We start from the raw sequence: 25,107 nt of genomic DNA, 5'->3' as shown, positions 1-25,107 counted from the left end.
ACTCACACACCCGAAAAAGGGAGCACGGCTTCATCTTTCATCCCCAAATAATTACAAACCTGCTTCTGTTGCTTAACGGCTGGGATAGAATTATGGGCTGAGATGCATAATGGAAAAGACAAGAAACGAATTTGTCTCTTAGAGAGTCGAACTATGCCAGGATTGTGATTTCTTTCCACAAAGATGTAAATCTCTTTGCTCCAAACTGATTGTTACTCTGCTGTGAAAAGTATTTGTCCCCTTCTTCTTCTTTTATATAAATTTAAACTGCGATTAAACACATTTTTGGTAAGCTGAACTTCAGCAGTACAAAAACTGCATTTTGTCTTTACTCACGCTGTTTATGTCCAATATTAAAATGTTTTTGATTATCTGAAAATAAGAAAGCCAGAAGGGTGTAAATACCTTTTTACAGCACTATACATATTTGGTATGATATTTGGTTTCCAGGCTTTTGGAATGAGCTGAGGAGAAACGTCGCCTCTGACATACTGTTGTTGTGTAAATCTGTGGAAGCAGAAGAAAATGCATCTGCTTTAAGTTTTGATGACGTTGGATCAACTGTTCAAACGTGAATTCATAGCAGTGTATACACACACACACACACACACACACACACACACACACACACACACACACACACACACACACACACACACACACGTGTTTAGGACCAATTCGGTGAGTTTTGTGGTTTTTGTTGACAATAACAAAAATCCTGTATGTCAATCTAAGCCTTAAACAGCTGGAAATAGAGAAGCTCCATGGAGCTCTGACTGGGTGTGACCGTCGCCACGCCAACTGTGTAGTAATTTGTGAAAAGTTTCTCTGTGGTTTGTCTAAACTTCCTGATTGTGTCATCCAGTGCTTCCCGCCCCACCTGTGTGAGTCCTAACAGTAAAGTACAAGTAGGGGTCAAGTAATGCCACTTCTGCTCCCTCTACATCTTGAAGCCAACACTGCCTCTTATCAGTTTAATAAAACAATGCATTAACTCAAGAATGCAAGATCAAAAGGAGCCACTTTAACCTTATAATATCCATCATATTGCATAATAATCAATATTTAAAAAAAAAAAAAAGCAACACAGACACACAAACGTGTACAAATTTGTCTGCTGGCTTCAACAGCACCATCGAACAAGCCTCAGCCCTGCAAATGTACAACCTGATGTGGAAGTGCCTCAAGCTGCACTTCCTTCAATTGCTGCCAGCTCCAAAAAAACAAATCTATCAGGAAAACCTCCAACTTTGGTTGTAAAACATGTGCCAACACATTTTTCCTGTAACGCATGAGTTTCACTTCTCTAACACGAGTGGTTCTAAAGAAAAGGAGAGTGGGCGTGCACAGGATTACATTTTGACTTGACTTTTCTTGTTATCAGCAACATTTTTTCAGCCTTAAAACAGCAGAAAAGATGGCAACAAAAAGCAAGCCAGGCACCCAAGTCCTGTTACAAAGCTATGGGTTACAGAACTATGTGTTTTTAAAGCAGGAGTGCTCAAAGCACAGTGTTTAATTTCACATACATATATTCAAACATCAGTTTTTGTGGGGGGGATTCCCCCAGTGCACTCACATCAGCTAAGCTGACATTGATGGAGTACCAAGAGGAAACCCAAGGAACTCCACACAGACCAGCCGGCTGTATGTTCAGGATGTGCAACTTTGTCCTGTTCAAAGTTAGTTTTTCCTTCATCTAAAAAGGTCAGTGGCAATAAAACCTGCAGTTCCATGAATGGTGATTTGATGCTAGCTCCAAAATTGAGTGAATATTTATCTACTTTTGTTTGGAGGGGAGGGAGTTTCACACATTTTCACATTCTGTAAATGAAATTAAGTAGGCAAAATGTACTGGGTGACTTCATTTGGGTGTAAAAAGCTTCACTTCTTTGCCTTCAAGCGTATCAAAACAGTCTCCACAGCAGCTAAAGCTTCCTCGGCTGTGATGCAAATTTCAGCTTGAACATTTACGGCTTTCTGAAAACTGCTGATCCGCATGGTGTGGTTGAAATCTGCAGGAAAAACAATAAGCGAGCATGCAGGCTCTTAATTGAGCTGCTGCATAATTAACTAATTTCCAGGGAAAGTTGTGAATATCATACAGACTGTTATGTTTTGCATGTCCTCACCGATGAGGTGAGTGCATCGGTTTATCACAGAAACTCTTTCTGGTTCTACGGGACAAACTGAAGAAGACCTCCACATCTGACTCACTGCAGCTAAATTAATGTTTAATGCCCCTTTGACTGAAAACACCTCGTGTTTTCCCCACAGTCGCAGATATTTGTTTATTTGTTTAGGGAAAAAGGCATGGGCGGATGAAACGAGGGCTCTGACGGAGGCAGAGAACGGCTCGATAATGTCTGTGGGAAGACTGACCTCTGATATTCTGTAAAGGTCAGTCTCTGTAGAAACAGACAGCATGTCTATCAGACGCACACACAAAACAAAGTATCAAACTTGAAAAACGAAAAGCAAGCTAGGCCAGGAAAAAAAAAAAAGCCTTACCTCGAGTCATTTTAGGCCTCATTTAACTGATTAATGTGCCAGTTATGAGCTATTTTCCAATTAGCTAAATAATCTTCCACGTCTGCATAATTACAAAAAAAAATTACACTCATTACTACTCAGTCCAAGGGGATATCTTCACACTTCAAACAGCACTAGAAAAGAACAAAACAAAGCACCTTTTCATGTGAAAAAATAAGTTATTATAATCAAAATGGGGAAAAAAAACATAATAATAAAAGAAGTACTCTGACTAATGAAGCTTTTACCAGCAAATGTTTGGCATTTTCAGTAACACTATCGACATGGGTAGCACTGTGGAAGGCAGTTTAATCCAAAACAAATGATTTCCATGAGGCGTTGTTGACATGCAGGGCCCCCATGGGATGAATATTACCAACTCCTGCAGTTATCTGATAGGTTTTTGGTTTTCGGTTGTTTTTGTTAACTGAGGTTTTCGAGAACAGTCATCATCCTGGTTATAACTTGCATGCTTATAACATGCATGCTTATAACATGGTTATAACATTAAATCAAACAATGCAACAGCACCATTGCCTTTAGTCAATAGTCACATATCCCACAATTATATATTATTACATATTATTCTTTAACATGTCAATGTTGTTGAAACAGGAGCTTTAGTGACCGTCATACGGTGTTGTTCAGTGTTGTGAGCGTCAGCTCTTTCAGCTGCTAGTGAGTGAGGCTGTGAAGTTGTGTCTCAGCTGGAGGAGGCGAAAACGGCACTCTTCCAATCGATACTGTTGCAAGCGAGTACCTGATCCGATAGTAATGGTTTTTCCAGTATCGATTAGTATCTCCGAGTATAAATTTTTTTTGACAACCCTAATTGTGACATTCATGGTTTACAGACTTTATCTTTCCTAGTGCTCTCATTCAGAGGCATCATTTTTCCTTGGGAAGGATGGCTGGAGGCTCATCTCGTCTCAGTGTTATGGAACTATTTACGATATTACAAAAAAAAGCAAAAAGACTCTCGAGTTTGTCTTTCCACACATGTCAGCTTGAAGAATGACTCAAATTATCGATGAGATTATTTTCTGGAACTGACTCATCATTTCGGTCCCAGATTACTTTATCCTCTATAACAAAGCGGCGCCCCAGGAGTGGGTCGGTCATTAAACAGTGAAACACCAAACCACGTTCTGCTTTTCTCATCATCCACATTTAATTACACCAATTAACTGATACTTCCGCAAGTGATTCTGACAACATTAAATAAACTTGAAGGGAAATAAAACATTATCAACAAATGAAAGCAATACACACACAAATGAGGATTTCACTAATGTCAGGATGTGGCTTCGGCACATGAGGCTGCGAGCGTCTAAACGTGCGTGGGTATAAAAGGTCTGCTTCTTTAAGGAGGAAGGTACCTATGGTTTCCTTGACGACAGTCAGTCATGAGCGGTGTGACCTTGCCGTGTCACGCAAGGAAAATAACATGCTAAGTACACACACACAGCAGAAAGAAAAGAGCCGCCCTTGCACCGACCTTCACATCGAGCATTTTATTTTAAACCCCTCCCTTCCGTGTGACCATGTGACTTCTCCTGCTAATTTTCTATTCTTTAATGGTCTTCATCCTTCCTCCCTTCCTACAGCTCACCTCCTCCTGCTTCCTACTTAAGGACAGCTGCCCTCCTTCTCCCTTGCTCGCATAACTGTAACTCAACTCCACTCTTTTCATTGCTACGCCCAATCTCCTTTCTTAAGTAACGTGGCGTTGCCTCCACCTCTCAGTAATGGTGATCGATGGCAGGGCCTGATCTGTTTGGGGGGGGACTAAGAGTCGTGCCCTTCTTCTTTATTATCATTCTGTTACATGGATTAGTCTGTCCTTGACGCACAGCAGGGCAAAATGCCCATTTTCAACACAGTGCAACATACACACGCGCACACACACACACACACACACACACACACACACACACAGTGAGATGTGTATTGATCAGATGAATATTTCTATCATCTCTAAGAGCAGAGATTTCATCACAATCAGGAGGATTTGGAGATGATTAATCGAAAAATCGAGATTGAAAACTGAGTTTAAGCACAAAAATCCTCGTCAATAAAAAAAAAGAAACTATCCTTGAGGTTTTCCTGTGTAGTACAAGAATGACTTACTGTGTAAAGATGACCTGTGCTATCACTGGTCATTATATAAACTCATTATCCAGTGGTAGCTCCTCTGGATCTTTTGGATAGATGACAGACGCCTCACCTTGGCAGCAGCTCACCAGCCCTTTGGCTGGATGAGCTAATAAAACAAGATTAATATTATTACTCTGTTACTATAGAGTAATAGATAGATATACATAAACAATGCAACAAGCTGATGCATCTTGTGAAAAGTAATGAACAAAATCAAGACTATGAATAGAAATCTAGGCATGTGATGCCTGGCAGCACTGCAGCATTATATGGTATGCAAAATTACATATAAAATCATTAAAGTGATGGTTAAAGAAGCATAGTAAACTAATATATATGTGTAAAACAGTCACCTGACTGTGATTTATGAACTCTGACGGCTGTGTATTATATGTTATGTCATAGAAGGAAGCACAAAAACAGAACAGCCTGATGCTACAGCGGGCCACGCCCATTTCTGTGGTTACTCTGAATTTCCCACCACCTCCCAGGAACACCTGAACGCACCTTTCCTAATAACTGCCATTCACATTACCACCAAAACATGGCATTTCCTCAAAAAAAGACAAAGAAAAAAAGAACATATCGTTCACAAAAGCTGCTTAAAGCACTTTAAAAACCCACAGAAACCCAACTACTGGCACAAAACCAGAAAGAGAAGTTGATGACACATGTTATGGGCATAGCTAAGAGCTCAATCACATGAGAGTATTTCATCAGAGCGGCTTTGTGTTAAACACCCGATTTCACATTCAGCCTGATCTTTTTTGTCGCTCAGATCTGATTTTCCATCAAAGCGCGAGCAGCACAAATGAAATCGCCCGTGTTCTTTTTAATTCTGAAGCAGCGCACTTTCATGTGGTCCTAAAAATCAGATACAGCTCTGATATTTCACAATTTTGAAGAGTCAAAATTCAGACTTCTTAAACATTGAGTGCCCTGACGTGAGTCTTGCGAAAAGGTGCTGGGAGATGTAGTTAAAAGTAGCCTTTACTGGGAAAAATAAACCAGTCAATTTAAAAAAAAAATGTCTCTGGCTTCTGCTTTCATATCAGCCTTCACCTCTTATCCCCTGTCACTTTGCTGCTGGCTGATTTATGGACATGGATTTGTGGACAAACACACACTTTAAAAAAACTGAAAGAAAGAAAAAAGGCCCTGGAGATAGAGGAGGGAAAAAACAAAACCAGTTATCCAAAGGTAAAGGCCAGAAAAAAATGGACTTTGATCTTTGCCTCCTGTCTATGTGACTTTGAAAGTGTTTCTGTGTGTTTTTGAGCATGTGAATGTGGGAGGTGTTGTAAAACCTCACAAGGGTATGTTTGGATCTCAAGGTCTTCAATAATCGCCAACTCTCATACACTAAAGAAACACACGCACACACACGTCCTACATATACGCACAGAGGAACAAAAGTCATTAAAAATAACTTGTGCATGAAATCCAGAGCACACATACGCAGACGCAGAACAGAATGTAAACAAAAAGAGACAGAAGATAGAGAATGAATGGAAAGAGAGAGAACATATTTCACTGCGTGGACTCTACAGGCAGCAGAAATAACAAGCATTTGGTTTTTCACTAACAGCAGTCTTAAAATAGCGCTTTGCTGAGTGGATGCAGCCTGTAAAGATGTCAACAGCTCTGAAGAGCGAATCAATTTTTTTTTCTCTTTGCTTTTATATTAAGATGAAAACAGCATAATTCGTCCGAAAAACAGGTCTCAAACTCACACCGTGTGCTATTACGACAAAAGGAAGAGTGTGTCGGCACAGCGGGGAGCTTTAGTCTGGAAATATAAATAGACGGATAGATTGGAGGAATCAAGCGCCGCTCAGTCAATACTTTGTATTTGCTCGTGCATGTGTGTGTGGGGTGTGTGACTCATCAAAAATAACAATGCAAGGTAACCTTCATTAGCCGGAAATTATTCTACTTGGAAACGCTGCAGAAAGTCTGAGTCAGAAAGTGTTGGTTCGCAAGTCTGCGCCCTATTTATGCCACAAGAGCGTCCTATTATACCCTCGTTTATTTTGGTGGTTCACTTTTTCCACACATCACACACCTCAGAATAGTTAAAGTCTACAATCATTAAATCATAACTAGATGCAGGTTGAAATGAGGATTTGCACTCAATTTCATCTTGGCTGTGGTCAAAGACACTCAGTGCAGTTATTTACTGTGTTGAGGTAAAATATGCTAGGAAAAGAAAACAGTTTAAAGATAGCCAAGTTTTGTTTAATGTACTCTCAAAATACTTAATTTATAAAATGTTATGTCTGAAAATACCAGCTAATGTAAATGATTACTGAAAGACTTTATAAAAGGACTGAATTAGCATTTCTTTTATAGCACAGTTGTCGATAGTGCTAGCTAGCTTAAGCAGCGCTTGTTTCATAAAGTTTTTAGATATTTTTAAAAATGTTCATTAACAATACTGATACCCTAGGTTAGTGGCAATAACAAAACTGCAGTCTAAGGCAATCAAAGACATTATTTGGCTTTAAAAATAACCAAAAAAAACATTACTAGAAAACTTATGCTAATGTTAGCATCTATTACCCATTTGTTAGTTTTTAATACTTAAAAAAAAATACTGAATACAATTAAAATCCAGGCCTTTTAAATCAAACAAGCCTTAAAAAGGCAGGTATAACTAAATTAGAGTAGAAGAACTGGTAGAAAAATAAGGTAACATAAGAAAGACGCGTCCACACCGCTACCAAAAGTAGCTACTCGTTCGCACTGCGGACAATAAAACTGTATACAGTGAAAATAGAATACAGTGACATTAAATAAACACATGTATCAAAACACATCAAAAAGGCCTACAGAGGTGGAACCTCTGCAAACACACCCTTAAAGCACAGTTAATTTAGGCTACACCATTGGAGTCATCTGGTGTGACTCAGACTATCACTGCGTGGAAACCAGCCTGATATAATGCACGAACATGACCGACTAATATCATTAACCCCCACAACAAATACCATCTACTCTTCTAATGTTTCAGTTGAATTTACTCAAGTATAACAGAAATATTTGGTTATAAAACAAAAGGGATCATGCTAACATACAGACAGTTCTTTCCTATGAAACCATCACTCAGATCAACCAGCCTGCAGAGTGAGTCATAAAGCTCTGCATCCTGCTCTACTTCTTATCCGTGACCCTCTGACAGGTCTGTGACAGCCAATTAGCAGCTGGAGAAGGCGGGCCTTTCGGGGAAAAGCGGGGAAGGGGGTGAAGCATGACGTTGGGTGTCTAAGACGTCACTCAATTAGGAGAGATGATTGCTTTAAGGTGGAGATGGGCTGGACCCAAACCAACAGACAGAGCAGTGAGTTTGTGCAGGTGGTGTGTGTGTGTGTTGTGTGTGTGTTGTGTGTGTGTGTGTGTGTGTGTGTGTGTGTGTGTGTGTGTGTGTGTGTGTGTAGCCTATACCGCCCTTAGCCTGCACAGATGATTAGCATTCTGGTCACAGCAGCAGTCAGACTCCACTGAGGCTGAAGCTTCCTCCATCCTCGCCCACAGTGGTGCAGCAGACCAGTGCTCAAGTAACATTACAATAAACAAACAATACAGCAGCAATAAGCAGGAAGGAAACATGTTTTTGCACAATGTACTTTGTTAGAGAATGAATACATTTGATTTTTTTAATGTGCACAGGAGAGTCAGTGTTTTGGGGTTTGTTTGTTTTTTTGTTTTGTTCTTTTTGTTTTTTACAAAGATCAACTCATTTTTAGGACATTTTCTTAATCACCTGGGAGAAAACTGTCTTGTAGCCAGAAGAAACAGACTACAGAAATCCGTTAAACCCTCTGTAACTACACTCTCATGGCTCGCTAACACATCTAAGAGCACAAACTCAGTGCATTTAGACATGTAGACATGGTGAAGACGACCTGCTGAAGTTCAAATCGAGCATCAGAATAAGGAAGATATGTGATTTATGTCATTTTTCCACACAGACCTCACTACAGTTCAGACCACTATGAGAGTGGCCTGAAAAAAGTGAAAAATAGAAACTATCCAGTGAGCAGCAGCTCTCTGGGTTAAAAATTGATGTCAGAGGTCAGCAGGGAGTTGGCAGACTGCTTTGCTGATAAGAAAGCAACGGTAACGCAAATAACCACTTGTTATAACCGAGGAATGCAGAAGAGCATCTCTGAATGCATCACAGGTTGCACCTTAAAGCATAGATTCTTCCTACCACTTTAGCCTGATGCTGGTTGCGTAATGATGTAAGGGCACACTTTGGGCCTCTTAGTGCCAACAGAGCACCAACTAAAACCCACAGCCGGCCTGAGTATTGCTGCTGAACATTTCTATTCCATTACAACCAGTGTACCCATTTTCTGACACAACACCATGTCATGAAGCTTAAATCTGCCAGAGTCATCATCGTTACCAGCAGTACACAATGTCATCAGATGTTCCCGAGACCAGTTCTCAGCAGCTGACTCATTATGCATTATTAATTAGTTTAAGGTTAAAAACAGCTTCTTTAGCTCCAGCCTTTAAAGGTTCTGTTGAAGACCTTCATTGAATTTTTCTAAGTAGGTGGTTTGATCTTTATTAAGATCAAACTTTTTTTATGATTTCCACAGAGGCTGAACGCTTGAATCTGGCTTCGCTTGACATTTCAACAAAAATAAAAAGCTATATTCAGAAAATGTAATATCGGCTGCAAGTGGGAGGAAGCACATTTGACATCGCCTGACTCACGGAGCTGGACATGTTGTGGTTTCATCTGATGAACAACTTGGTTGTCAAAAGAATCAAAGCTGCACTCGTTTCTATTCTCGTGAGTCATTTAGAGATACGGCAACTAAAAATGTGACATTTGGGTTCGGTATTTATTATACACCACAAACCAAATTTCTACAGCTCTAAACTGGCTCTACCGACCAGGGAAGCACTTATAACTAAATGTGGACATTTCTAAGATCTGCATTTCCTGCTAGACCTACAGTCTGATTCAGCCTCACGCAGTAGCAACAGTTTCAGCCAAGGGAAACGTCTGGATGATGTGCTCTGAGTCAACATACAAACAGCAGCAGCAGCCTGCTGGCATATCATCTGTAGTCAGTCGCAGTCGGAGCTGTCCCGATTCAAATCTTATCAGTGTTTGTCCAAACGGCGTCCAATCCCTCTGACACACATTACAAACTGATAGCACTGCCTGCTCATTACAGCCAGGGAGGCAAGCAAACATGCACACAGAGGAGGCTAATTATGGTCCAGCTGATCAATATGCATGAATGCTTTACTATTTAGCACGTAGAAAATGAGGAAGGAAGACAGAAAAAAATAGAGAGAGAAGGGAAAATGTTTTATATTTTTTAAGGAAATGAGCAGCAGGAGAGCGTGGCACTAATTCAGTGCTTTGAATACAGTGCGTATTGATCGAATGAAGATGGCACTAGATTAGAGGTCGGTGAGCTTTTCTGTTGTCCTAACATCTGGTGGTTTCCCACCAATAACAGATTCAGTTCATGTGAAAACGCTGCATGTTCAGATGAACTGAATCAGCTTTTTGGGATTTCCTTTCCTGGATTATTAAGCATGCATCAAGACACAACAACAGACAGGTCAAAGGTTAGGCGCCTGTTAACATCCTCCCTGCAGAATACAGGCTGCATGGCCCAAACTGAACACACAGGCGCGCGCTCTCATAGGTCTTATCATAATACTGACTTAAAGCATTAAAAACAAGATAATCATCGTCTTGATTTCCAACAGTTCCCCCATCCCTCTGACTGTTCAACCTCTGACATCACTGCCCATCAGTGAGTCAACAGATCACATTCAAACATGGATATATTTAATGTCTACAAAATCTTTAATCTCCAAATGAAATCAGATTTTATGTTAGCAGTAATGTATGTAGGACATCAATCACACAAAATAGTTTGACCTTGAAGCAGATTCTTGACATCTCTATTAAAACTTCTTATTGTGATCAGGCTTAAACATCCAACAAAAATGAGCCAATCAAAAGAGGAAAGCAGAAAAATGCAGTCCTCCATGTCCCGCTAACACATCTGGCATTTTAGAAGGACCAAGTGTCTTTAATCAGGGTCAAGTGTTAAATTCACAGGCGTTAATGTGGCCGATACTTCTTCTGAACCAGCCCACTGATGCATCACACCTTTGAGGGCTACTGAACTCATTAGGTTAGATTTGTAATATCTAGGCCAGGTTCACACCTGGCATTGACACAGATCCCATCCCCCTGCTCTATATGCAAATCTGCTCTATATGCAAAGAAAAGCCATCAATGACCAGACGATGGAAATCAGATGGCTTGTTTTGATGTAGTTGACACAGACATGCAGAGGGCTCTAAAGTACAGTCGCCTAATCTTCCAGGTTCAATCCCAGAAGTAGACATAAGTCCCTTTGGGATTGCACCGGGAAGGGCATCCAGAGTAATAAAAATGTTTTCAAACACGTGGAGCTCCCACAACCCTTTGTGTCAACCTTTTGTGAATAAGAAAGCAGCCGGACTATACATATGTAGACAATTTTATAGAAAAATAAGACTAAAAAAAAAATAACGCAATAGCTTTAAATAGTTCTTGAATTCCAACTTCAGTCTGTGGCTCATTCGTTCCCCTGTGAACACTTAAGTTCAGAGTGTGTTTTGTCTTGCAAGGGGCTGATGGAGGAATGAGAGTGAGCAACATGGCAAAAATAAAGAGAAGAAGTCACAGAAATAACATCCCGCTGAAAATAAATACGATCCGTCCATCTCAAAATTAGCTTTTATTTAACAGCGACTCTCAATGCGCTATAAAAGCTTTATAAATTACCAAAAAAGGTTCAACATTAATAGAGCCGAACCTCACCTTGGCACACAAGTATTACTGTTTTCAATAAATAAAAACAGTAATACTAAGCTACTTTTCATCAGCTAATGGGCTCTGGGAGAGACGGCGGCCTCTTGTCGTCCTAATCTTTCCGTCCACGTCTGCTTTTGTTGTTTTAGTTTCAGGAGCTTTTGCGACAATCTGGGAGAAGTGCTTTTTAAGTAAGGGGCTATAATTAAATGTGCTGTGAGACACGCGAGTGCAGAGCAGCTACTGAGGATCAGCTTGGCGATTAAAGAGACTTTTTTCCCTCCTTTTTTAAAAACCTGAATATTCTGTTCAGGAATATTAGATGCAAAATGAAGCCGTCAATCTGTTCCTCCTCTGTGGCATTTCCCTTTTCCATGTGTGTGCATGCATGAGTTTGCATGAGAGAAACAGGCAGAAACTGCTTCTATCAATAATTGCCTTAAATTGAGTGTTTAGGTGGGTTTCAGTGTAAACCTAATCAATCCATTCTGAAGGTGTGTCCCTTCCATCAAAGGATGGCAGGCTCTTGACAGCTGGGTCACAGTCACACTGGCGTAATGCATTAGGACCTCCTGCAAGCGTGCACTCCTCTGCATACTCCTCATTTCCCCCTCTTTTCTCTTATCTCCTTCAAGCTGTCCAACACTGTTCGCCAACAAAAAGCAGGACTCTCTCTCTCCTTCTGCCTCTCATCTCCTGCCCACTTCCCACTCTCCATCCGAGGCTTTTTCCATTTCTCCTCTGGCAATCGGCGATTCTCCATCCTCTCCATCTGTCTCATCAGATAGCGCCTCTGTTTCCTTCCATCCCATCACGCAGCTTCTCCTTCCTCTCCTCTTGTTTTTAATGGGTTTGTTTTTCCCCTCCACAGTTGATACCAACATCGGATTTTCAGTCGTTTGGTCACGTTCCAGTCCGGCCCACACTCCACACGTCCTGGCTCTCTCGGTCGTGTCTATTTTGGTTTCGATTCTTGCCTGGTTGCTGTGCTGACGGTCTTTTGGTTTATGAGCTACAAAGCTAAATTGATTGTGCCAAATACCCTCATTAATTAACAGGATGAATGTCCTGGGCAGTGGGACCTCTGTGCTGTTTACAGCAGCAGCAGCAGAATAACTGGGGCGTCCTCATGGTTTAGTGGTCTAACAAGCACATCACATCATGCATCTGCACGTCCGCTGTGTCTGCGGTGGTTACGCTCTGGTTTTTTCTTTTTGTTTGTTGTTGTTGCACACCGCTGTTGCCCCAATTACTGAGCTCAAAGTTCTTCACAAGAGGAAATAGATCATTACCACAAGATGACAACAAAAGCTTGAGCAGCGTAATACCCGAGCACAGTGACGTAAAACGCTTATCTCACCGCCTTAATTGACAAGAACGACAAATCACATCCTCCATCTATGCTAGGAGAAGCTATTAATAAGATGTAGCTGCAGTTGCAAGGATGCTGTGTTGTACATCATGGCTAACAGTAAATGTGCATGAATGTAAAACTTGGTTTGGGGTCATTTAGTAACAGAGTATCCATTACACAGCTTGTTGATCAGGGGAGAACTGATGAAGGCTTAAAGTAATGAAAAGGCTTTATTGGCTAACTTGTTATTTACCAGTAATCAGCCCCTTAATGGGACTCAAATACCAATATGAAAATGAGCAAAGAGCAGATCTGAGCGTGAAACCGCACACTCACAGGCCAGTGAGCATATCCTCCATACATCTCCTGTCAAGACACTTAAAACGACCAGAATTTGCAAAATATACTTAAAGTTTTGCCCAAACCACCAAAAGCTCTTCAGTAAAGTGTTTACAGAAGAAGTCAACACTGTAGCATTCACAGCCATCACGTTAGGGGAATCCTGTTTAAAGTTTTACCGTCACTTTTTAGAACCGATTTATCAGCATCCCAATATTATCATCTATCTGCACATTCATCAGCATTTAAGATGGCCAATGAATGAAAATGAAAGTAAAGAGATGAGAGAAGCACCCTTCAACCACAATATGACTGTTCATGTTGCAAAGCTTGTCCACCAATGGGCAAAATCCAACTTGCCTCTTACAATAGACAGACAACAACAAGCTGATCTGAGAACAGTCGGGCAGAGTTAATAAAAAACAACCCATAAAAAACGTCAGGAAAAACTGCTGATGTTTAAATACTGGCATTAAAATCTGCTTCTATAACAGCAATCGCTGCAGAAGGAGAACACTGTTTAGACAAACCCCCAAAATAATTAGCTATAAATAAAATGTTTAGTATACTGTCCCCATTAGTCCCACGCTTTGTGCCAATAGAACTTCTTAAGTGATTGTGACATGAGCTCAAATGCATCTGATGCAATGACGTCTGTGACGAGCGTAACATAACCATTAAGCGCTTGTTAAACTCATGTTTGGATTATAACACATTCCCTTGGCAAGTTTTCCATCTTGGCCTCAAAACGTTTCAGAGCTCCTGGTGGGATTCACAGTAACTCATGTGTGACACTATAACCATACTTGGCATTTAATTAAACAGTACAGTGGGTCTGCGACGCTGAATACCAGTCATGACCATAACCTACAAGTCAACGTGTGACAAAAGCAACGGTCTTAAAAAGGTAGGATAAAACAGAAGAATAGTGTGTTTATTGACCTCACTGTGATATCTGTGCACATCAGTATGATCTACTGTGTCCTCCCATGTGAGCCTATGCTTGCTCACCTTGCTCCACCATCAATAACTATGTAACTGTAACTATTATCAATAACGGTGCTGCAAGTGGAAGTCATGCAACACATTCCATCCATTTTCTTAACAGCCTATTAAGCCCCACCACTCCAGCCACTCAGAAGCCCATCCCAGCTGTCTCTGGGCAAGATGGAGGACACACCCCAGACAGCTCATCAGTCCAATGCAAGGCTAACACTGAGAGACAGACAACCCTTAATGTTCACAGACATACTTCAATAGTTAATCAAACATGCATGTCTTTGGACTGTGGAGGACACGGAGAACATGCTAACTCCACACAGGAAGACCCCCAACCAGCTAGCAGAGTTCAAACAGAAGCCCTCCTGCTCTGAGGCGGCAGCTCTAACGCCCTGCTCCACCCTGTAGAGCATCAGTGATTGTTTTTCCTCGCCCCAAGCATTCACCACACTTTGATGCAACAGTATCCATATGCTTCAACTCAGGAGATGACTCTGATGGAGACTGCTACGCCTACACCAGCATCATACCCATTACATTAAATCATACCCATTAAAGTAATCTCAAAGTGCGACATCAGATGGAAAAATCGCCATCTGCACACGTTTCAATCCAACAAGTGGAAGAAAAGAAATCTTTTCTGATGTGCTTTGTGAGCCTCTGACAATCAGCTATCTCCACCCTCTAAGCAGCTCTACATGCTGGTTATCTCCCGCACGCACACACCCTCTCCTGCTCTCCTCTCAAACCTGCCTGTGTCTACTTACGGTGCCCTGATCTCCTACGCATGCATGTGCGTTTGCATTGATGAGTAAGCACATTAGTCTTGCAGCACGTGTGTGTGTGTGCATGCATGTGGTAAATGTATGTGTCAGTCTGACTGTGTGGGAGAAGCAGAGAAATAGAGTGGGTGAGTGCGCACTGGCATAAGTAGGTTACAGGTAGTACATAACACGGTTATGATGTGTGTGCGCGCGTGTGTGTGTGCACACCGCATGGGTAATACTGTATGCATTACATGCATGAGCAGCTATGTGTGCCCCTCGGTGAGTTTTCTGTTGCTCTGACTCATATTTATTCTGAAAGCAGAATACAAATTATTCCTCCTCAACAGTAAAATGTATATATACAGTGTGTGTGTGTGTGTGTGTGTGTGTGTGTGTGTGTGTGTGTGTGTGTGTGTGTGTGTGTGTGTGTGTGTGTGTGTGTGTGTGTGTGGGCCAGAGTGCTCATCAAAATCCCGTCATGGCTCTAGAGTGTGTGTTTTTACCCACAGCAGGGGAGTTATTTGAGTGTGTGACTGCATGTAGGTGGGCGGACCTTTCGTTTTTGATGTTTTATACTAGGCCATCTAGTACGCATATTCCAAACGTGGGTGGCTGCTGCCTCGTTTTGGAAGGAGTTCACTGTGAAGAGTGTTGGCAGCCCAGGTGGGGGCAAACAACAACAATCACCACAAAGGTTTGGTTAGGCCACCAGTGTTCAGAGAAGTTGATGGAAGAGAATGAAACTTCCTCAAAGCAGAATAATTTTGGGTGATCAAGTTGAAACAAAATGCAGATTTAAAAAAAAAAAAAAGGAAAGAAGTAGAGCAGGCGAACCCGTGGGAGAAAGTGAAGGTGAACGTGTTGTCACGGATTATGGTTACGGTGCTGTGTTGTGAGGAGGTAAGGAAAAGAGCAGGTCACTCATAGAGCTGAATAAACATGAGCATGTGTATGTCCCGGGGTCCAGCGTTGCCATCTGCACACTAACATAATGCTCTGCATCTGGACTGAACCAAAACACACTCATAAAAAAACAAGCAACAAAACACACAGCCAATCACTCCTGCTTAAAAAACAACAACAAAAAAGTCATCATCATCAACAACAGTACAGTTACAACACGTTTTGTGACTTTTTAAACACATGGCTTGTGGAAATGTATGAGGGGTTTTCTCAGCAATGGTGACAAATAGCAGCTAGTGAAACTGGCAGAACGCTACAAACAATGACGACACAAATCTTACGGCGCCTTCAAGAGGTGTTGTGGGATTCGTGTGTGTGTGCATGTGTGTTCATAAAAACAAAAACAAAAAACAAGGCCACATAAATCCAACAACAATCATTACTGAAAATGTAAATTTTCCAAAGAGAGAGCCACGGCACAGCCAACCAGAGACTGACGCAAGGGCACAGATGAAGTTCACAACAAGTTAAACTATGTACCCAAAAATATATCTGTATTGGCAGGTATATTTATTTGGGGGGGGCTAAGCTTATTGTAACCATAACCAGAATTAGCTTAGCATTTGCACAATGTTCAATGCACACACTCGAGACTCACCCCTATAAGATGTCGTACTTCAGACACAGACGTAGCAGGTTGTCAAATTAAACAAATAAAGCAAAAGTATAAATATATATAACTATATATATATATATATATATATCACTATGACATTCAAAGTGCCACAGTCACACACTTCTTTACAGCCGTCTTCACCTCCTCCGCATGACACACAGCCCCTCCCCTCACTAGCAGCTGAACAGACGACGCTGATCAACACTGAGGAATTTCCAGAGGTAAAGCTCCCTTTTCAAGAACAGTGAAGTATTAAAACAAGTTACCATAAATCTCATGATAAGCGTTACTATAGTAACCTGGCTGACTGGATTAATGGTGGTGTTTGTATTGTTCTGAAATGAAAAAGGGAATCGAGTATTTTCCAGGGTATTGACGTCGACTTCAAACATGTACTAGAACTTCAACACCCACAGATGGTGGTTTTATACACGTCCCAGTGACCACTGAAATTAAAGCTGCGGCTCTCTCTCCATTCAGGGTCTTGGTAAGTTTCAGTTCTTGTTTTTAGAGGGTCTTTGCGTCAACTGTGAGCCTAAATTGCGTCCTTAATGAACCTCGGGGAAAAAAAGCATTCATGTGTAATGTCTTTGTCCTCTTTATCAGCAGTTACAAAAGACGTTGAAGTGAAAGGGCAAACCTCACTAAAGCAGGAACTTCCAAACAGCACTCATTATTACTCTTCACCAATAAAACACCAACAAAATGATCAGTACTTTCCACTTTAAAAACTCATAATCACTATGAAAATTTCAGGTGCTTTTGGGAAATAGAAATTACTCGCCTAGTTGTGCTACTGTTGTGCAGGAAAAACCCATTCACACATTTAGCAGTGAAGTGAATTACTGAGATTTTTTATATTCAGAAATTCACTGGAAAATATGAACATTAATCCAGAAAGAAAAGGCTTAGTTTTAGTATTTACCACATGTTTCTATATTTAACTAGCTGTAAATTGGATTGGATTGATCTGACTGATTAATCTGAGGTCTCAGAGGCTGTTGTTTACAACGTACGTTACACATTCTGCAGATACACAATATAGAAGCACTGCCATATCATCAATAGACCTTGGTCTGACCCTGAGTTGATAACATGCAAAACTGAGCTGAGAACCGAAGCTGAAAACACGCCGATCGTTTGATTTAAACCTTCTCCTTCAAGTCTGTGCGGACTGAATGCCTATTCAGGCTATTAAATGTGAACATTCAACAAAAAAAACCCTCTAAAATCAAGGTTAGTTTACGTGTTTTCAGCGGAGAAAAACTGCATTTGTGTCGACATCTTTGTTCTAATTGTAAACAAGAGGCACTTCAGCCCATTTTCTTTAGTGCCGCTAGTGCAAGGCGAGCTTTCGGAAAAACCGCCGCTACAAGTGTTGGAGGGCACCACACCAACAGCCTACGTACTGTGAATGGTTTGCTTTGCAACAACTCCTACATGTGTGCATGTAAACTAGTTAAATTACTCCTCGTGAGAGCCATATTAGTACAAGTTGTACTTTAAGGCATTCCTAGAATTTCATTGGTGGCACTGACGAGTGACAAAAACCAAACGGCCGAGACTCTTGTGAGCTTTGTGCCTTTTTTTTTTTTTTTTTTATTCCCCCATCTCTACCTGACAGAGCAGACTGACACTGTTTAAAAAAGTGGCCCAGGGCATGTGTATTCATTTACAAAAGCTTAAAAAACAGCAGCCGCGTGACACGGCAGGCCTCACGGCAGTGATGTCTGTGCTAAATCTATGACAGCAGGTGCCAGAGATCAATAATGGCACCGTGAGTGTTGACTGCTCCAGAAACAACAGCGGCAGAGGTGGAAATGTACTCTGTGGCCATCACAGGTGTTGGGGAAAGGAAGCTGTGACTGTGGGGCAGAGCTGCAACGGTGGCCCCAAGAGGACAAAGAAGAAAGCTGGATGAGTTATAGACAAGACTAGGATGATGCCTCCGACAGAAGAGCTGAGATTTAGATACCGACTAGCTTTAATAGTGAGGAATGTGCCTGTGGTGGGAGAAGGATAAAGCAAAGACTGATGATGAGGAAACAGGAGGGAGAGAAAAGATTAGATAAAAAAAGAGAGGAAAATAAAGTGAGAGGAGGAAAAAGGGGGAGCCATGTGGAGGATCTAATACCTCAATCAGCTCACGTCTCTTTGCCGTATCTCCTCCTTTTGCCCCAGCTGCTCCTTTCCCATTCACCCATTCACCCGGCTTTGATGTTCTTCCATTCTGATAAAGCCAGCCCACCACCCTCCCACTCTATTTCCACCTCCACACCTCCTCCTCCTTCTCTTTTTTCCTTTGTGTCTCACCTTCATCCACTCGAGCTCATTTTTTTCTCCTTCACAGTCTAATCCTTCTTTTGCCTGCTCTCATCTTCACCTGCGGCTTCACGCTTCTTCCCCCTTGACTCCTCGCAACGGGGCACTCCTCCTGTCATTCTCATCAACTTCTCATCGTCACCCTCCATCTGTCCTGGTTTATGATCCGTGCACGACACTCGCAGACTCTCTCTGCTGTCTCCCTAACCCGACATTCAGGCTGAATGGCCATTTTGCCGCTGCTTCATTATTCAGGGCAAAAATCAGCTTTGATGTGCTACTAACAGATCACTGACTGCCATACTTGGATGTTCCAGAGTTTATAACAGCTAACCTTGGAGGTGCCATAAAGAACTAGAGCCCAAACAGTTCAGCTCTTTGATCGGTCCACAAAATGTAACTGCTGCTTTTTCGATCATTAATAGCTGTTAGAGTCATTTTTTTATGTGACCCAGGTCAGAATAACCAGAACTACAGTTAAAATGACTCAAAGTCAGCACTGGGAGGCAAATACACCCAAATCTTGATCAGCAGCCCAGATGTCTCGTCTAACACGTCTTTCGCCTGAAGGTTTTCACTTTCAACTGTTCACTTTCTTTGAGTTTACAAAAAACGACTCAATTATTGGTCAGGAAAAGATCACGTCAGACTTAAAGATTTTTAAAATCACCATAATGTTATCATATCAGTCAGGCTCTCCTATTCAGGACCTGCTAAATGTGGAGGTGCAGGCTCTGACCTCACTTGTTGACAGGGATTGTTGTCAGCGGCTGCAGTCCAGGAGTTTGGAGCTTATAACTGTTCTGTTTTGCATATTCACAGGAGCTACAGCTTTACCTGTGCAAACAATGCTACAAGGTGCTAAAAGGTTTCAACGCTCTAAGACAAGCTCCAGAGTAAGATGTTGGCTTGTCTTCTTCTGCTGCTGAAGCCGCCCGACCCCCCTTTCCCTTCCCTCTCTAGCCTTTCTTTGCTGCGCTTCTGCAAAAAGCAAGTCACCCTCCTGACATGAGCTGACACTTAGCCTAAAGCAAGAATACCCTGCTAGGACACATACACACGCACGTACACACAGCAAAGCGTTACTTGATTTAAGCCGCGAGACGATTTACACTCTGTGAAGCATAAAGTGATATGCCAAGGCGCAAAAAATCAAGGAGAACGCGCTAAAAAACACACAGAAGCCCCATTTAACAGCAAGGTCAGTCAGGACGCCGATGCCAAAAATAATGACACGGCTGAAGCCGACCTTTGCCGTGAAAACGCAGCACAAGGCACACACATCCACTCGATCGCTATTTGGACTTCAAAGTAATGTGCAGGTGAGGCAGGCTGATTGAAGCACAGCTAAGAAAAAACAACATCCAGAGAAGACGATACTTAAGTGCACCAATCAGTGAGAGAACAGTGTCAGCAAACACACACTCATACCATTTACTGCAGAAGCAAGTTGAGGCAAGAACGAGCTGCACAGGAAAAAAAGTAAAGATATGCAGGTGTGAGGTGAAGAAGGAGCTGCTTTGAGTGCTGCAGTGAGAGCATAAACAACATCTCACACACACAGAACACCAGCAGTGCATGGAAAACCTACACCGCCCAGCAACACACAGGTGAAGCGACTAAACTCTCATTACAATTCAGTCATGCACTCGGAGAGCTTAGGTCCTGGCATTCACGAGGGATCCACCCCCAGAGGACTCAGGCAATATCAGGCAGGTGGTTATTACAGGGAGGCTGGTTGGTATAGGATGAGTTGAGGTGACTCAAATAGCGCTTATGAATTCAACGCAACACTGTGAGCATCGAAAAGTGGTTGAAAAAAGAAGAAAAAAAAAAATCCCCTCTTGGCCCGAACCTGCAATATGAGCAAAGAATAGAGCTCTTTGGATTCAGAGCTGGTGCCTGGGTATATAATGGATATAGAAATGTAGTGGAATGGAAATTATTCCTATAAACACACTCACAACCTCATGTTTCCTTCTCTTGTTATTGTTGTTTTTAGATGTACACACTGCTCTGCCTGCCACAGAAACGCTACGTGCCAAGAGGAAATCTTATTGCAGCTGTGCAAACAAGCCCACCTCGTTTTTCGGTCACTTAAGAAGACATCTCTTAAATCCCGAGCCCTGATATTTATCAGGTGAGGGGCTGCTTTAATGGGGATGTGTACAGCTACTGTGAAAAGATGAAACACAACTCGGGAAGGCCGCTATGAGCAATAAATCTCAGCGTTTTTATTACAGTCATACACCAAACAAAATACATGACAATTAAATGCCGTACGCTGATAGATGACATCGAATTAAGTCTTCAAATGTTGGCCTAATTAAACACTGGACCCAACGACAACGCGTAAAAACAGGCTCTTATCCATCCGTAGTGTGGTTATATTAAATATAAGAGAAAGAGAGAACTTTAAGAAATTAATATAGCCACTACAGTGACCATCAAAACGGTGAAAAAATATTGCCGTAAACAGTTATTTTGCGACACCACGAAACAAACGATAATGCTAAAATGAAACGATAGAGTTTTTATATCGTCATCCGATATATATCGTTATATCGAACAGCCCTAGTTGTAACCCTAAATATTTTGAATGCTCAAGACCAAATTCACGTCCCCATAAAGGAGAACTGGGTCTCCAGAATGTGACTGCACACACAGTTTGGCTCCCACAATGCAGGGAATACGAGTACATACCTACACACGCAAAGTAAGGTGTCCTAGATATTTAAGAAGTGACCTTTTGCTCTTTTGCTCAGTTTTGTATGGCGGCTGTCCCCTCACTCTCTCGCCTTCATTCAGTGCCCCTCCCTCTCTCTCTCTCTCTGCCCATTTCCTTCCGTCTTGCTCTACTTCCCACAGCCGCAGGCAAGGACGCACCGCGGCCGGTTACTTCCTAAGCAGGGCAACCTTTAAACATGGACACATTTGAAGTCTCACACACAGATAGCACATTCAAATCTGTCAAAGGTGATCAAGTGTGTTTATAGCAAAGAAAATATGTCTTTTTTTTTTTTTACACTGTTGCAGTGTAAAAAAAAAATAAACCTGAGCACGAGTTATCTTTGGTGGCAAGTCTGTTCATCATGTTTTGGCTAGTTTGCACCTCCTTATCCAGAGTGCAGGCCTGTTGTCTGGCGACTTTCAAATCTAGTCTTGCAAGATACGTGATGTGCAGCATGTGCAGCGTGTGTGCATGCTTGCGTGTGTTACACAAGATAACATATGTGTTGCCAGTGGGAAAAGCATCTTGCTCACAGGCCTGTTGTGCATTTCTGCATTTCACTGACTATGGGTGTGCCTGAAAGTGACAGGTTCACACTACAGGAGCATACAGCCTCTCTTTGTTGTCTCTCTCCACACACACACACACACACACACACACACACACACACACACACACACACACACACACACACACACACACGACCCTTCGTTAAAGCGATTACGGATTAATGAGCAGAGTACCCGCCTAATCCAGTTTAGCTTGAGACATGGAGGCGATGCTATCCAAGCGCCATATCCACCACCCCCACCCCCGTCCCTGCACAACTGCACGTTGCTGGGTGGGTACTGGGTGATCACATTATGCCCCTGGTTATCGACCAATCCCAGCCATTCCTGCCACAGTACAGCCGTCATAACGAACTGAGAATATCACAGTGTCACAGCATGAGTCAAGCTGAGAAGCAGCCAGTCCAACAAGTGTAACGGTATTACAGGTTAGATCCTTTTATTTGAATCTGCGGTGCGAGACCAAAGTGACGCAGCTCTAACACTGAACATAAGAGGGGGAAAAAGGAAAAATACAAAGCTTTAAGAGAACGCTGCACATTTTCAGTTTCAGTTTTTAGTCCAGCTACATTAATTCTACTGTTTCATTGACATTTCTGATATTCTATAAATGACATTTACTGGACTACAGTAAAATACTGTGACTCTTTCAGCCCATCCCTCCACAAACTGCTCTGTATGTAAACAGCTTCACCTCGGCTTTTTTCATGTTTTATTAAAAGCCACTAGTATAAAACATTAGCATGTTTGCTAACATTTTGCCAGTTTAGTTGTGTGTCTTTTTACTTTTACTTTACTTAAATCTATAACCCTATTCATATTAGCTTTACTTTATATAGAAAGGGAGTTGTGCTTCTTATCTATGAAACTTCAGAAAGAAGTGAACTGGCTTATCCTAGCATGCAGCTCACGTAGCTACGTCACCGTTTCCCCACACAGGGGCTTTCCTCGGCTCGGTTTCTGGCAAACCCATGGCCACCAACGTACAACCCTAATTGACACACTGTATAAACTGTAAACAAAAACAGAGAGCAATGATTTGCAAATCTCACAAGCCCATATTTTATTCAAATTGGAACACAAGACACCATACTGAATGTTTGAACTGAGAAAATGTACCATTTTGATGACAACAGGTCTCAGCAAAGTTGGGACAGGGCAACAAAAGGCTGAAAAACAAACAGCTGGACGAACATTTTGCAGCTAATTAAGTTAATTGGCAGCATCAGTGAGTTTTTCAGAAGAGAAACTCAAATGCAGCATCAACAAATTGCCAGTGAATGGTTGCTTAAGTGTATAACACTTGGGCTTATATGCTTACTTCACATTGTCAGCGTCCACTGGAAAAAAAAAATACTTGAAACCTTCAATTTTGTTCACACACAGTTCAAATATACGATAAGGACGATCCAGCCTGCTCTTACTCAAAGAGAGCACTAGAACATCATCAGCATAGAAAGCTCAAACTATGTAAACTATGTAAAACTGAAGCAGCTAGAAACACAAAGCTGCGCAACCACAAAACCACAGCCCTGAAAAAACAGAATTGGAAAAAAATGCCAATAAATTATAGACAGAGGTACTAAAACACTGGTGCTGTGTCAAGGTCAATCTGTGTTAAGTGCATTACGAGCTTGTGTTATCACCCAGGGGAAACGGCGTGTAACCTGAGCCGGAGAGGATTACAGACGTGAGCAAGCGTTATTTGCATGACCACAGATATAAAGTGGCAGCACAGACGCACAAAGAACAACTGTTGTTTTTATGTCCTGGTGCAAATTATCTGCTGTTAACTTTTTCTGCACCCACAATTTACCTACTACAAAGTCCAAATCTTAACAGTGAGGCAGAAGTGCCAAAAAGTTTCCTCTCAAGGAAAACTATAAACAAACAGAGGTATGCAGCAAGCGACTGGAATTTCATTTTTCCATCAAAGTGCAGCGTTCAGGTTTCAACAGGCCAAAAATGGAGCTGCGGAGAAAACTTGCCGTCATGCGATGATCTAGTTCAAGAGTGTGTGTGTGATTATGTACCTGTTGTCAGCATGATTTGTGTTTCTCCACACTGCACGTCCTTCTCTGTAATTTTATACCGAGGTGTCCTTGGTCATAACACGGTGGATGAAAGCAAAGCATATGTCAGTGACACTGTCTGCGAATCAGCTGTCACTGCACCTTGGAAATGGAAATCTGTCCGTGTGTGTGTGTGTGTGTGTGTGTGTGTGTGTGTGTGTGTGTGTGTGTGTGTCAGATGTCCCCACAGTAGGGAGATCATGACCAGAAGTCAAACAGTGCAGCAACCAAAAGTATAAATTTTAAACAACTAAAACACACACAAGAACATTACGATACCGCAACAAAGGCCTCCTCAGACCACAGCAGCTTTAGAGACCGACCGACAACAACCTCTACAGTACAGCAGCAGCAGCCAAACACCTCAGCTTCACACTTCTTGCTTTTGCTACCAGACCCTGCGTGAGAAACAAACACCCACTGACACCCAAATGATTTCTGCTTGCCTGCTTTTGCACAACGTTTGCAACATAACCAGCTTTTATCGCTCTCTCTGACACAGGTCACATTCATGTTTCCTTACTACCCTTTGCTTCGTACCCCGAGACGTACCCTAGACAAGTTGCACAAAGGACGCCCCAGCAGCCGTGCAATTCTCACCACATGTGCGAAGGGCTTGTTTCACAGACAGCATTGTTAGCCTCGACAGTGGTTGTGAAACTGCATGTTGCGAACATTTAGTTCCCACAACTCGATGAGCAGGGCATCGCTTTATGTGCGAGTGCACTGGCAGGAACAGGCTCGGAGAGAACGATTTCTTTTCTGAAGTGGGAGAAAGGGGGAAAAAAATCCATCATCCATCCATCCAGTGCTCACTGCAAAGTACAAGCTGAGCTGCTGAG

The 25,107-nt window shown here is 42.0% G+C and overlaps 1 protein-coding gene across 3 annotated transcripts in view; it reads right to left on the bottom strand.

Moving 5' to 3' along the window:
• The window catches only part of LOC102304127 (phosphofurin acidic cluster sorting protein 1), a 67,179-nt gene that overhangs the window by 35,419 nt on the left and 6,653 nt on the right, over positions 1–25,107 (bottom strand). The window contains exon 1 of one of the 3 annotated variants that reach the window (XM_042213256.1): positions 11,543–16,644. The exons of the other annotated variants lie outside the window; for them this stretch is intronic. Within the exon in view, the coding sequence (XP_042069190.1) occupies positions 11,543–11,604 (62 nt within the window). The 5' untranslated portion in view covers positions 11,605–16,644. Of the gene's footprint in view, positions 1–11,542; positions 16,645–25,107 lie in introns of those variants that run through there. 3 annotated transcript variants of the gene reach the window in all.

This window comes from Haplochromis burtoni, unplaced genomic scaffold (genome assembly GCF_018398535.1).
Source record: "Haplochromis burtoni strain Fernald_Lab_line unplaced genomic scaffold, NCSU_Asbu1 Contig_430, whole genome shotgun sequence".
NCBI lineage: Eukaryota > Metazoa > Chordata > Actinopteri > Cichliformes > Cichlidae > Haplochromis > Haplochromis burtoni.
The sequence above is the reverse complement of the archived record's forward strand: the minus strand, read 5'-3'. Positions and strand labels throughout refer to the sequence as shown.